This window comes from Centruroides sculpturatus, unplaced genomic scaffold (assembly GCF_000671375.1).
Source record: "Centruroides sculpturatus isolate CEXI.00-Female unplaced genomic scaffold, Cexi_2.0 scaffold919, whole genome shotgun sequence".
In the NCBI taxonomy this organism is placed as follows: domain Eukaryota; kingdom Metazoa; phylum Arthropoda; class Arachnida; order Scorpiones; family Buthidae; genus Centruroides; species Centruroides sculpturatus.
The window spans coordinates 15,635-31,674 of record NW_019385088.1 but is presented as its reverse complement, the minus strand read 5'-3'; the positions used below and the strand labels follow the sequence as shown (position 1 = coordinate 31,674).

At 34.9% G+C, this 16,040-nt stretch overlaps 1 protein-coding gene across 2 annotated transcripts in view; it reads left to right on the top strand.

Annotated features, from left to right (window-relative positions):
- LOC111634511 (beta-arrestin-1-like) overlaps positions 1 to 15,479 on the top strand; it is a 74,220-nt gene extending 58,741 nt beyond the window's left edge. For both annotated transcript variants that reach the window (XM_023379306.1, XM_023379307.1), the window contains 4 exons: positions 9,872 to 10,015; positions 10,288 to 10,374; positions 12,648 to 12,791; positions 14,025 to 15,479. In XM_023379306.1, coding sequence (XP_023235074.1) covers positions 9,872 to 10,015; positions 10,288 to 10,374; positions 12,648 to 12,791; positions 14,025 to 14,115 — 466 coding nt within the window. In that variant the 3' untranslated portion in view covers positions 14,116 to 15,479. The remainder of the gene's footprint in view (positions 1 to 9,871; positions 10,016 to 10,287; positions 10,375 to 12,647; positions 12,792 to 14,024) is intronic.
- The last annotated feature ends 561 nt before the right edge of the window (positions 15,480 to 16,040 follow it).

The window sequence follows — 16,040 nt, the reverse complement described above, 5'->3', positions numbered from 1 at the left end:
CAAATGCAAACATGTTTTCATTTATCATCTGTTTGATTTTTATCCTTTGCTTCTAATGTGGCTTTATGTTGCCGATCTTACCCCGCTAGTCATGATTTCGAAACATTAAGAACAACCCTGAGAACAGAATGCCAAGCCATGATCTGGCCACTTGAATAAGTTGAAGTTACATCCTTCTAACAGCAAAAGTAACTTTCGTTATTATAGTATTATAATAAAACCTGTCAATTCTATATAAATGAAAGCAATATATTATATGGAATTGAACGAAAATGAAAATTTGCTTGAAAATTCAACTACGCTTGTTGCAGAACAATACAAACACTACACTCAACAAGCCACCAATAAAACTCAACTGCCTAACCTAAAACCAGAGTCTCCTTTTATTTTATTTTTGAGAAAATTGAGAAGACGAACTTGCCCCGTATGCCGAACTTACTTCGGACTTTCCTATAACAGGGGGAAAGTGTAGCGCTAGATCAAAAAATGACCCCTTTCAAATTTTTAAGTTTTGGACTCGAGACATTTTGAAATTTCGAAATATGCAAAAGATTCGAGGTTTTTTTTCTAAACTGTATGTGTGGATGTTAGATTGTGTGTGCGATGCATGATTTCGTTAACCCTATTTCAAGCCTAATAATTTCTGTGGTCAGTGATCAAGATCAAAGTCAGATGGTTTTAACACAAGAGTTAGTTATTAAGCGTCAAAGTGGTTGAACTAAATCGTGAACTAAAACATTCTAACATCTTAGGCGAGAACATCTTAACGGGTTTTACTGTACTATTATAAAATGACAAAAAAGCTTACTTTGAAGGTAGAGACGAGTTTTATTTTATTATTATTATTTTTATTTTGAACGCTAATAACGAGTAAAATATTCATTAAGAGATATGACACATGACCACTTTTTATGTTTTCACCCTGTCGACCTTTAATTAAGAACCAAAATTTATTAGCATTAATGCCCCTTTATATGCAAGCTACAGAGTCACATTTCATTTCTTAAACTTTACCCATTCTGAGACATTGTTTAATATCTCAGAACAGAAAATAAAGAAATTAAACAAATTAGATGCCAACACACACACACGTGTGCGCAAATTTTTTCCCTTTTATTGACTTTTATGAGGGGTTTGGGAGGTCCCCAAACGTGTAGCTTTGCAAAAGAAACTTGGAGGTTCAAATTTGACACAATTCCAATACTTTTTCATTTTATATACATTACAAGTTGGGAAGTAAAAAGGAGTCGGAGTTGGCGGATTTTTTGACGACGCCGACTCCGGCTAAAACACCAAAACTCCACGACTCCAACTCCACAGCCCTGATGTTAACCAACTATGGGAACTAGATTAAGATTAAAAAGGGGGATTTCCGGGTGCTGGAGAGCTGGTCAAAACAAGCAATTTTGAAATGGGTATGCTACATGAAATGGCTGTATATAACGGTCAATTGTCATCAACCTGAAGCAAATGTATTACTTGATGTATTCCTCTCTTTATGTGTCAGTACAGTCGACCCCCATAACACTGTTGATTATTCCGTTTTATGTGAATTCCATGTTGTACAAGTCACTTAGATTTTACAAATACGTGTGCCGGGTTGTGAACGGCTCAAGTATACGTGAGCCGTTCACAACCCGGCACACGTATTTGTAAAATCTAAGTGACTTGTACAACATGGAATTCACATAAAACGGAATAATCAACAGTGTTATAGGGGATCGCTAAATGAACCGGGTAGTGCTCACTGCGGAACCCGGCATGTACCATTGTGTGCGTTAATAAAGAAATGAAATGTACTAAATGAACAATGTAGCTATGAGGGTCATTCAAATGAAACCTGACAATGACTTTATTTAGTAGGTACGCGTCCGTCCATAATTCTTGTCTAACAGCCGATCGATTGCGCATGGGCGGAAGCAGTTCAATTGATAAGCCAGGAAGTCCTACCTGTTATCAAAGGTGTTTGGAGTGGACTGATCCGATTTGTGCCGTAATAGGGGTGAGGAAATCAAGCCGGAGGGACTTTCAGCGTGCAGTCACGTGTCATACGGGTTGACTTACTAGTCGCTCATCACTACTTGCTTCGCGTCTGCCGTTTTTATTTTAAAATTGTAAAATTGCGGCCCTTATTATCACAAATTATGATTCTATCTGTTATTTTGATACTTTTCTTTCTTTATAATGTTTTATTTACTTTATTTTCCTGTAATTAGAGACGATACGGCTTTAAAATAAACAGATCAGATCTCACTTGCCAATAGATTATCTCAACTTTCACCAATTGTCGTCGGTTCCTTTGTAATCGGATAGGAATTGATCGTGTTTTAAAGCCCAGTGTTAAGTGTTTAGTGCTTTTGCGGTAATATGAGTAGAGTAGGAGAGTCCCTTAATGAACCGCAATTTATTACCGTTTAAACAACTTCTCCCCACTTCTTATTCTTAGTAACTAGACACATCTGTCAAGGTTGGTTAAACTTTATTACTTTCACAACATGGTGTCAAGTGAGCTGCCACCCACACCCACCGTTAATGACAACAACGCGCGAAGTATCACGTTACTCTGTAAACAAGAACTCCCTTCCTTGTTGGAGGCGGGTCACATGTCAAGGTTACTGTAATTTTATTCAACAGAATGTTGTACTTGATATTTAAGAATCAGTTTTGTCAGAACTGTTTATTTTTCATACATTTTTTATAATTTATTTCCATTTCCGTTATAAAATTGTTTTTATCATGTTCTAAATCAATTTGTTATAAATTACACTTGTATAAAGTTTATGAATTAAAATTGCAATGAACATTCCGTTGTTTGTATAATGAATAAATATTTATTGAGAGTTCAAGTTTGCAAAAAATGTTTTCACATATCTTCTTCTTCATTATATATATATATATTAATAAAATATATTGCCATTTTATAATCAGATCTCCTTGTAATCAAATTTTTTTTATTACTTTTTAAATTCACATTATTTTCGAGTCGACCTTTTATATTTTGTAAATATTCGCATATCACATGACATGTCATTCGTTTAATTCTATACTACTTACGTTATCACTATTTTTATGTCTTTTAATGTTATTTTACATGTTTTTAATTGTTATTTAAAGAGAATGGGATCTAATCTACGAATGGCAGCTTTCCCCTCTCCTTTTCGCAAACTATCCACTTTATTGCTTACTGATTACGTTTTGCAAGTTGACAGACAAAACACGAAATGTATTAGTTTTTTTTTTTATCCAATAAAACATTAGGAAATTTCCTTGAACATGATTTGTTAAAAGGTATTAGCCACACCTTGTTCTACTTGCTTGATTGGCCATTCTTGTTGGTCACACCCTGCATAAAGCATATTGGCCGTGACTCGTTACCCACCTATATCAGATTCGCGAATCAGAGATAACAAGTATATCTAAGCAATCAATCTGCAAGCAATGCACATTATCGTCAAGAAACAGTTATATTAACTGTTATAACAATTAATTGTGCAACAATGTTATGACTATTTTGCAAAACACACAGATTAGAAATAAGTAAATACATTTATTAACTCATGTTACAAACAACTCGTTAACAGAACATAGCAATTAATCAATACTTCGATGATTCATTAACAGAACATAGCAATTAATTAATACTTCAATGATTCGTTAACAAAACATAGCAATTAATCAATACTTATATGATTCGTTAACAGAACATAATGGTATAAACAAAAAAAAACTCAGATGGCGGGGAGAGGTTAGAACCTTGTCCAAAATCCTACCTTGTCCACGGCCGCATTAATACGCGAGGGCATGCTTGCCACAAGATTTTGACATAGCATGCCCTCGTGCAGCTTTTCCCAACGACCAGAGACGATGTCCCAAAGGTCGTTGGGATTGGCTATGTTAATGGGGCCGCGGGCAAGCTCGGACCACACATGCTCAATTGGATTCATGTCCGCCCCTCTCCCCGGCCATCCCATGTCCGCTATCTGCGGTTGTTGTTGTATTCAGTCTTTTACAATTCCAGCTGTGTGAACCGGGGAGCGGTCATGAACGAAGAAGAAACGTTCTTCTCCGTAGACGGCCCTCACTGTCGGCAATAAAACCTGCTCCAGGATTTCAAGGTATTGACCGGCGGTGAGGTGACCGTTTATGCGGACCAACTCCCCGGGACCAGCCGATGACATCCATCCCCATATACCTGTAAACAGAAAACTTCAATAAACTTGTGCTTTATAAAATGCAACTGCATAGCAGTTGTCATGTTCAAATAGTTATTGATATAAATACACCAAAACACAACATTATAACACTCACCTATGGAAAAACGCCCGCTTCTTTGGGTGCGCCACACGTAATCACAATCATATTGCGTCAATGGTGGGCGACGCACCCACACAGGTCCAGTGTTCGTTGAACTGAATATTTTTTCATCGGTAAAGATTACATCATTCCAATCCTCTACTCCCCAACGTTGATAACAGTGGGCGAAGCCCAACCAATCCATTTCATTTCCAATTGTCAGATTTTGTTTTTGGGCCGCTTTTCGCCCAAATAGTTTACCTTCTCGCAACCTATGAATAACATAAATATATATATATATATATATATTCTGCTTCCTACATTTCTGTAAATGCAATAACACGTTAATAAAAATGTCTGGCGGTTCATCTTATCGATAGAAATATATTTCGTTACAAATGTTACTAACCTCCGCTTCACAGTGCTCGTGGATACGTCCAGGCCAACTGTAGACCTCAATTCGTTGGCAGTGGAAAACGGACTCGTCTGGCTTTCCGCCCTGAGTCGCTCATCTTGAGCGGGCGTGGTCAGGCGCGGTCGGCCAGACGAGTGTCCCGCTGTCACAGACTGTGTGTCGTGATGGCGTTTNGCAGGAGTGTAAAATGGCACTCCATAACATAACACCATCATTATATATAGTTCTGGCATAAACAATGTTAAATTTTAACTGACGTAATTTTGCAAATGCATCTTTTTTATTTATATGGGTATCTTAAGGTCAGTTTTTGCGCTAATGTTGCTAATGCACCATTTGAGCGAAATAAATTGTTAAGAAAAAATTTTCTGTTAGCGAACCCTTTGTTAAATATTTCGAATATCACCACTGACGAGTCACTTAGATTTTACAAATATGTGAGCCATTCACAGCCCGACACACGTATTTGTAAAATCTAAGTGACTCGTACAACATGGAATTCATATTTATATGAATAATCAACAGTGTTATAGGGGGGTCGACTATGTATAAAATGAAGATTTAGTGTTTCTTCAAATAAAGTCCATTAATAAAGAGATTGTGTGTGTGTAGACCTCAATTCGTTGGCAGTGGAAAATGGACTCGCCTGGCTTTCCGCCCTGAGTCGCTCATCTTGAGCGGGCGTGGTCAGGCGCGGTCGGCCAGACGAGTGTCCCGCTGTCACAGACTGTGTGTCGTGATGGCGTTTTATTATCCGTGATACAGTTCGAGAAGAAATTTTAAGGCAATCTGAAATGTATGCGATACTCTTTCCTTCATTTCGATGTCGAATTATAAGTTGACGTAAATCCTCACCTATTGGTTTAGGCATTTTTGGACGATTAATCCAGCACTTCAGCACAGGATTTATAGTATCGCTTTCCTAACAATTGTATTTCTTTTCAGCGTAACACAGATAAATAATATACAGAAAAATGTGTCCTTCTTTACTGTCTATGTCTCCTTTTAATTACTGCAGGTGTTTACCTCGAATATTCTGCTAAATGCCACACATTATGCTAATGCGTTGCATTGGCATAATGTGAGACAATTACCATCTTCCGGGAATGCGAATAATCCGTAAATGCCAGTTTCTCGTTGTATAAACACTGTTACGCCAGCATTGATGGCTTTCCCGTAGAAATTCTATGTAATGCGTGAAAAGCTGCCATTCATAGATTAGATCCCATTCTCATTAAATAACAATTAAAAACATGTAAAATAACATAAAAAGACATAAAAATAGTGATAACGTAAGTAATATAGAATTAAACGGATGACATGTCATGTGATATGCGAATATTTACAAAATATAAAAGGTCGACTCGAAAATAATTTGAATTTAAAAAGTAATAAAAAAACTTTGAATACAAGGAGATCTGTTTATAAAATGGCAATATATGTTATTAATATATATATATAATGAAGAATAAGATATGTGAAAACATTTTTTGCAAACTTAAACTCTCAATAAATATTTATTCATTATACAAACAACGGAATGTTCATTGTAATTTTAAATCGTAAACTTTATACAAGTGTAATTTATAACAAATTGATTTAGAACATGATAAAAACAATTTTATAACGGAAATGGAAATAAATTATAAAAAATGTATGAAAAATAAACAGTTCTGACAAAACTGATTCTTAAATATCAAGGACAACATTCTGTTGAATAAAATTACAGTAACCTTGACATGTGACCCGCCTCCAACAAGGAAGGGAGTTCTTGTTTACAGAGTAACGTGATACTTCGCGCGTTGTTGTCGTTAACGGTGGGTGTGGGTGGCAGCTCACTTGACACCCTGTTGTGAAAGTAATAAAGTTTAACCAACCTTGACAGAGGTGTCTAGTTACTAAGAATAAGAAGTGGGGAGAAGTTGTTTAAACGGTAATAAAATGCGGTTCATTAAGGGACTCTCCTACTCTACTCATATTACTGCAAAAGCAATAAACACTTAACACTGGGCTTTAAAACACGGTCAATTCCTATCCGATTACAAAGGAACCGACGACAATTGGTGAAAGTTGAGATAATCTATTGGCAAGTGAGATCTGATCTGTTTATTTTAAAGCCGTATCGTCTCTAATTACAGGAAAATAAAGTAAATAAAACATTATAAAGAAAGAAAAGTATCAAAATAACAGATAGAATCATAATTTGTGATAATAAGGGCCGCGATTTTACAATTTTAAAATAAAAACGGCGGACGCGAAGCAAGTAGTGATGAGCGACTAGTAAGTCAACCCGTATGACACGTGACTGCACGCTGAAAGTCCCTCCGGCTTGATTTCCTCACCCCTATTACGGCGCAAATCGGATCAGTCCACTCCAAACACCTTTGATAACAGGTAGGACGTCCTGGCTTATCAATTGAACTGCTTCCGCCCATGCGCAATCGATCGGCTGTTAGACAAGAATTATGAACGGACGTGTACATTACATTAAAAGTAATCCCCGTGATAAGTAAGCCACTTATCCCACTGTGACAGCAGACATTTGATTCTTTGCTCAAAGAACTCAGTGGGTTGATGTCTGCACCATTCCCAAATTGAGTCTTCCACCTCAGTGTCCGATTGAAACTTATGCCCTTTCAGGTGCCTCTTAAGTTCCTCAAAAATGCGGAAATCACACAGACAAGTCAGAACTGTATGCAGGATGCTGGAGTGTTTCCCACTTGAATTTCACAAGAGATTCCTACATGATGCGTGCGGTGTGAGGAAGGGCGTTGTCCTGAAGGACAATGACACCTTGTGAAAGCTTGCAGAAATTTTAAAGTTTCTACGTACCGAGCAGCATTTATGGTGGCTCCACAGACTCCAGTTCAATTGTTGATTCAACCATGCTTGAAAGTTGGGTGGATTATCTGCCTGATGTACTAAACAAATGCAGCTCGTAAACCTACAAATGTTTGTAGGTTTACGAGATAGCAGTGTGAGCCTACAGTATTTCCACCTACATTTCAAATGGAGAATGATTTGCTACACACATCCCACACCTTGATATATCCATTGGTCAGGTTTCATTTGAATGATCCTCATATTTACGTAATTTGTTTCTCCATTTGCTGCTATATACAGATGCTTGTATTATAATTTAAGCTACATTTATATTAAAATTTCTTGAAATAAAAGTGATGATGGCATTCTGAAGTAATAATTTCTTATTGCTGAAATCAGAATAAAATGATAGCAGTCTTTATTTTTCCTAAATAATCTGTTAAATTTACTAAATCATGAATTCATGAACAATATTAACAGATTATTTACATATTTAAAAAATCAAATATTTAACTTAGTTGTCAGGCACATTTTCTTAATATAAAATTTTGCTTAATACAGTAGAACCTTGAAAACTTGGCCTAATGTGGACCGAAGGGTGGCTGAGTTTGTGAAAATGCCGGGTTATCGGGAATGAGGTTAAAAAAAATAAGTACGAGTGTTTCCTCAGAAAATACTGTACTGTACTTGTATGTATTGTTTACTTGAGAATATAACAGAGAATAAACTGCCCAAATACCCTTAAACAAAGGAAAAGTACGTCCTTTATGAAGGCATAGAGCCTTTACTACATGAGAATGAAAATTAATGAATACACTGTGTACAGTAATTTACCTGATAAGACAGACCTCAGAAAAATACTTTGAGAGCTTTTATACTTTTATAAAGCTGTCTATAATGAAAATTAATTAACTAAGGATTTTTTTGCCCTGCCAGGGTGTGGCTGAGTTATCCGGAGTGCCGGGTTATCGAGAGCCGAGTTTTCGAGGTTCTACTCTATTTACTTTGAAAACAGGAATTTTATTATAATTCAATTGAAGAAACATAGCTGATACCACATTTTTTTTAATGTAAAATAATCATCTTACATAATTAATTTAACAAGTTACTTTTTAACATCATCAAGGAATGTGGCACATGCAGGACTATTTCTTTAGAAGTGTGCTTAGATCACTCTTCTAGATTTTTAATGTAAAATTAATTAATATCTTCTTATTTGCTTATTCGCCACTCCTTATCTAATTCAAAAAGTCAACAGCAGTTTTCTCTGTAAAATTTATGTTCTAATTAAGTAAATTAAGCAACCTGTTGTATACCGATCCTGGAAACTCTGCTAGATTGGCTCGGAATTCTGGTCTTTTACCTCAGAATTGTTTCTTTGACTGTTTTATTTTCTAATTATTATTTGATGAGATGATACTATTATATTTCTTCTATATACTATATAGAAGAAATATTATAATAGTATCATCTCATCAAAGTTTGTATAAATTGTTTATGTTGCCTTGATATTTCCTGTTCATTTTTTTTATTATGCTGTTGAAAATGTTAAAAAAATATATAATTTAAACACAAAAAGTCTTCAATAACTGATTAAAAACAATAATACTACACACCATAATCTTTTCAAATCAGAAAAGCATCAGTTTAATACATCAAAGTGAATGTTTTTGGCTCTTGCGACAGGTTGTTGTGTAAAATTCCTGGAGAAATGTAATTTATGCCTTTTATATATTATTTATTTTGTTGTAAATGTATTTAATTTTACTATAATGTCTATAACCAATTGTAATGTTACAGATTTTGAATTGTATATATTACAATTTCATATAACAGCTTGATGCCCCGTGAAAAGTCTCTCTGTAATCCAATATATACCAGACCGACGAATGTCAGATTACTTGATTTTTGTATGTATGTATGTACCAGATGGTAAAAAATGCACTCAGTTTATCATATTAATTAGCCACAATCTTGATTGTTTTGCCAATCTCATGTGCAATAAACAAGTATTGACTGACAGTATACATGTACGGTACGTCAGTCTCCCTCTGTCACGTCGACAAGAGGATTCACACAAATTTTTGTGTGCCCTGCCATGCAGTGTCAGATTACTGGACATGTTGGACTGGCGAGTGACAGACTGTACAGACTCTACTATGTATATTTATGCATGTATATATTTATCAAATAATTTGGGTAACTGAAGTATGATTCGTGTACCTCAGATTTATAATTGTATAATTATTGTGTATTACAATTTTAAGTATAGTTAAGAATTAAAAAGTAACAAATCAAAGTTTTTACAAATTTATAACACCAGATTATTTCTTAATATAGAGACGGGTGTCCCGTAGGTCCAGGATTTACATTGTCAAAAGTTTATTATCTTCGCCCCTTATTAGCAAACAATAAAGATAAAAGAGGATTAGCACTCGACGGCCAGTTAAAACATGAAGATACAAATTTAGCATCGTCAACAATGTAAGTAATATGATTTACATAATAATGTAGTAGTTTTTTTAATTAAAATAAGTATTGGAGACTTTCATTGTTAGGAATTTCTAGCAATCAAAATATCAATTAAGTTAGAAAGATTTAAACATATTTTTATTGCAAATTACTAGAGCTTAGTTAATACTTCAACTAATTTTAGATAGATCTGCTAACAACAATGAATTTCATAATTTTTGTTTGAATCTAAAAAATGTTTAATAATAATCCAAAAATTATAACAGAAATCTTTTATATTTTAGTATTATAGATCCATCTCAGAAGGAAAATCTTGGTATAATTGTTCAATACAAAGTGAAAGTGAAACTGTGTTTAGGCCCATTAGGAGGGTAAGTTTAATATTTTTAAATATGTTAGTTTAATACTAGACTAGTGATTTTTCTAGTTTTCTTTAATGGGAGATAAAACATCACATTATTGCATGTTTTTATTTATGTAAATAAAGCAAGCATACAATAATTCATTAATTACATATAACTCAATTATTTTCTTAAAATTATAAATCAACAAAAGAAAACACGATATTTAACTGAAAGTAGAATCACTAAGGCCGAGACTCCGTTAGCGTAAAAACCCTCGCTGTAAATACTTTTAATCACGTGACCTATTTGCATTTGCACTTGGATTGCAGTGGAGGTCCAGCTCCACTAGCGAAGTTTTTACTTCAATGGTACGGTTTTGTACGTGATATATCAATATAAAGACAATGATTATATTCTACAATTTTTCTGTACTATAATTAAAAACATAACATAGTAAAAATAATATTTTTACTTTCATAACTTTTATTATCATATTATTAAGATACTATACTGCACTTATAGGTTTAATTTTTTTACTAAATACTCATCTAAATTGAAGGATTTTCCTTTGGCCGTCCATATTGCTTGTTTTATGCATTCATTCTTATAATTGGGATGCCTTGCGGATGTTTTCAATAAATCTTTCTTTCCAGATCTATTCTAGGTCTTTTCTGAGTAGTCATGACAGAACATACACAAAAGCTCATTTCCTGCAATTTTCACACGATGTTGCGACGACACAGTTCCACCAACTTTTGATTGGTTGAAGGTACCATTTTACAGCCGTATTGTCATTGAAAGTTGAACACGCAACTCTGTTTATGTTCGTTTTACAACCTTCTTCGGCATAAAATATTGCACGTGATTAAAAGTGTTCACGGCAAGGGTTTTTACGCTAGTGGAGTCTATGCCAGCTGTATACTTTCCAGCAATAGAAGGAAAAACAAATAGTTCTAGATTTGGTTGCTAGGTGGTGATCTATGTATGCTTCGTTTCCTGTTTAGTGTCTTCTGTTCTAACTACCGTATACTGTATTAGCTGTAATCATCACTTTTCTGTGGCACATTGGATGTCTAATTTATGTCTAAAGCTATCAAATCTGTCAAATTTTATTCGGGGGAGATCGGTAATAATTTGTTATTAAGGACAAACACTTTCTCACTTTGACATTCCATTTCTTTAAAATTGATGGTATAACAGAATATCCATATATTAAATTTTGAGGCAGTTACATTGGTCAATGCAGTGACAGTATTTAGCAAGTGCTGGTAATAAGAAAGGCCTTGAGATTAGTCGTCTATAACTATTGAATCTATTTCGAAAATAATGGATGCATGGATCCATCTTTTCTCTCAATGGTGTTAACAGAAATAGTTATGTGGACATTACAAGTCATAAAAATCCTTTCCAATTATCAGATTTCTACTTTTGTATTTGTGGTATCTATCCCGATAGGATATCTACCTACCTGTACGTGCTACTTGCACATAGCCATTCCTCTTCTATATAACACTAATCATTCCATCTCATTTTTAAATATTGCAACCAAGAGATTATCAGTAGTTGTGATAGAACTATATAACAGTGATCCTTTGATTCACTTAAATGTAAAGTTTACAAAAAAGCAACTATTTCAGCATTATTTCATAGGGTTTACCTAATCCCTTCTACTGTTGGTGAAAAAGATAAAATTTCAATTTTATCTTGTCGGCTGCCATTAATATAGGGTGTACATTTGGCAAATTTAATTTTCTAAATCAGAATTTTGCATGCTGTCCTATTTCCAGCAAGTAAATAAAACCACGTAACTTATAGCAACGTGGCATCTGTCTGATATATGTCTAAAATTAGTAAAAATATTCTGTTAGACATTGTTGGAGACAAACTATATCAGTTCTAAGGAGGCTACTAATAATTAATAGGGATAGTTTTGCTTTATTGGGAAAGTCTTGATCTGCTAATAAGTCCATCATTTGTGTAGACCCATAAATAGAATTTTGATTACCTATATATCTAAACATCAAAAGGTTGACATACATGGCAGTAAGCATGATGAAATTAAGTAGGTAGTGTTATATTGGTTCCTTTGAACCAAATTGGTCTGATGTGAGTTGTCCACACGTAGGGACTCCAGAATACTATATATTTTGAACTGTTTCCCAAATGTAATGTTTTTTTAACATCATTACACAGAAAATTAATGTGACACTCGCACAATAACAGACGAGTAACAGAAATTATTATAATAAAATTAATAACGCTATTACACGATTATGAATAACTTAAAAATATTTTTCCAGAGATTTAGTTGCCGAACTTCCATTCGTTTTGATGAATCCTAAACCGGAAGAATCGTCAAACATGACATATTCTATCGCCGCGGCCGAAAGATGTAGCGAAGGCGGCGACATGCCGGTAGATACAAATTTGATTCAGTTAGACACGTAAGTAAACTTTTATTTCTACAATCCGGTCGTGGCGACTATGTATTTTTAGGGCAGTAACGATAATTCTGGCAGGTATATAAATTGCAAATTTATTCCCAATTTGGCATGTTATAGATCAGCTTACTACATAATCGAAGCAATACCGTTTTTATTTTGCTTTCACATTCAGCAGATGTACCGTTTTTGTAAATTTACATCGGTATTTAATAATTTGAAGAACATTTTGCACGCTATTTGTAAAATTCATCATTTTATCTTTTCCTTTCTTCCTTATCAAATAACTGATCAGAAGTTTAGTTTTAGACCTAAAATTTAAACTAGTCAAATGTCATCCTTTGACAGTTGACATTATCAAAATATCAAGAAGCAAATGTGATTTTAAATAACTGTGTGTAAAAAATACATTACAATTAATAAAGTATTAAAAGAATAGGCCAAGGACAATAACCATGTACAGTCGACCCCCCATAACACTGTTGATTATTCCGTTTTATATGAATTCCATGTTGTATGAGTCACTTAGATTTTACAAATACATGAGCCGTTCACAACCCGGCACACGTATTTGTAAAATCTAAGTGACTCGTACAACATGGAATTCATATAAAATGGAATAATCAACAGTGTTATAGGGGGGGTCGACTATGTATAAAATGAAGATTTAGTGTTTCTTCAAATAAAGTCCTCAAACCTTCAGGTACGAATGGTCTCTACGGGCAGAGTATATATACTCTGCCCGTAGAGTCTGTTTGTTCCTGAAGGTTGGAGAATGACTTTGAAACCAAGTTTTAGTGTTTCTTCAAAATATGTGAACATTTTTATATACACTTAAATAACTTTGCCTGCAAACACAAGGAACAATGCCAGGGAAGCAATGTATAGCAGCCAACTGCTGCTAATCACGATTCACGTTACAATCTATTTATCAATCATTCAAGGTGTAAAGTTCAAAACATCAGATTAATGGGTGTTATAAGTAAAATATCTCGTGGAAAGATGAAAAATGCTGTAAAAACCCGTCATTAGTCTGAAAGTATTGCCACAACTGGCCAGATTTTTCCAAAGATCAGTCATCTTTAACAGTTTAGTAACCTGCTGTTAGTGGTAAGTAAAGTAACGATTTAAGCAACATCCAGTAATAAGTATTGTCAAACCAGGGATGCTTAGATTACGGCAAATACTCCGTATTATCGTGGTGACGTTGGAGTTGATGACATGTTTGAATTGCAGAGACGGCACAAGTTGTTTAGCGGATCAAGACGACGACATTATTTTCGAAGACTTTGCCAGATTACGACTGCGCGGAGAGACCGAAGCCTAAACCCTGCCACACCATGTATAAACAACTGGCAGCTAGCACGGACCGGGCGGCACGTGTTAGTAAATCAGTTATGGTAACAACAATCTGTGTAATCTGTCGTCCTAATGTTATTTGTAATCGTCATCGTGTAATATTATAAACTTCGTTTTGTACATTTATTTTTATTCAATAATTATTGCACAAAAGTGTTTATCGTTAAGTATTATTATTATTATTATTTACTAGTCCTACGGATGTATCTAACACCTTGTATATCTGGTCATGTATTTGTCATTTTTAAGCCCAACGTGTTATTTCGCGTGCTCATTCTATAGTTAGCGTAGTGCGTGCCTGGGGATCCAAATGCCACCGGACTGTGAATAAAAAAACGCACGCTCACGCACCCACACGCGCGCCAATTTTTACGTTAATACCGAATAATCATTCCATAACTTAAGTAACCGGCCATTTTGTGTAGTTACTATTATAATCCATTGTTCTCGGCATTTTATTCTTCATTTATTTATTTATTTTTTAAGAGGATTAACGCACAGCAAACGGATCATTTCTATAATTGGCACTCTTAATCTCGCCTCGACTCCATTATTTATCCACGCGCGCGTGCGGGTGCGTGCGCGTGCCCAGTGCTCGATACGACCACGTGCAAATTAGACAATAAAGCATTGTTCGATGGATTGTATTCGATGCGTAGGAATTTTTAAAAAGAGTTAATAATAAAAGTAAAATTTTTAAGGACTCGTTGCTTAAACGTGCAGAAGATGATATTTTCTTTTATCGAGTATTTTAGAATTGCCACTCGCAAAAAATAAAACAGTAACCTTCTGCAGATTTGGAGATCGAGTCCCAGGTTATCGACCGAAAAAACAAATGTATAAAAAGAAATTATATATATATATATATATAAATAATTAAAATTTGTACCGTGTATATTACACATTCCTGGAAAAACGAAGTGTCATATTCAAACAATGCGAAGTAGAAGCGACTGAATTGTTTTTCCGCGTCGGGTCCGACGTAAAATAAAATAAAAAGTATATATATTTGGCATCGTCTCCTATTCCCAAGAGAACTTCCCAAGTATGCAATGTTATTTTTCCAATTTCTATCATTTCTTAACCGAAAGAAACGACGAGAAGTTCGAGGCGCTCGAGCTCTCAATCGATTTCCAAAGTGTTCCTGTATATCTCGTCTCGTTCGAAAAGAAAGAAAAAAAACAACAAAAAAAAAAGATCTATAATAGTGGAAAATGTATTTAAAAAAGTAATAAATAAGTATGTATCCACTATTTTTAACAGACAATTTATGGAATCTTTTTGTGTATTTAATATTTTTCAGGATTAATAAATTCACCACGTAAAAATAAATCCCTTCATCTAAAAATATTGCTATTTAATAACCGCGCACAGCAGTAAAATACCCGGATAAAAGAGTACACCCTCTATTATTTTTTTTTTGGGTACTTTCCACGGTGTTAATGTCGGTCGACCTACAGAAAGTGAAAATTTATACGTAACTAGCAGTTATTTATTGTGACGTCGTCACAAATGCCTTCGAGTTTAGTAGTGTCTCGCCCCCGTACGTCATACTTTTCCCGTTAACGATGGAAGTCGTGCGGGTCATCTAACTCCGTTGTCGAGATAAAGAAGGGCAGAAGGGCAGGTTCGATGGAATCCCAAATGTGGCTGACGTGTTTTGAGGCATTCCGAAAAATTGAGCGCTCGAATGCGTAAATCGGTGTTTGGCGGCCGATTTTTCTGGCTTCTCATTCGGGTTTATGGTAATAACCCCCTACTAAATCAACATTGGTACCGTAAGGCTTTGAAAGGTCTTCACCCGCGAGGAAGAGCTTTCCTCGTTCGACATTAAATCTTTCGGCAGTGGGCCACCGGTAAATCGGATGCCAATTTTTCCGGTTCGGGAATTTC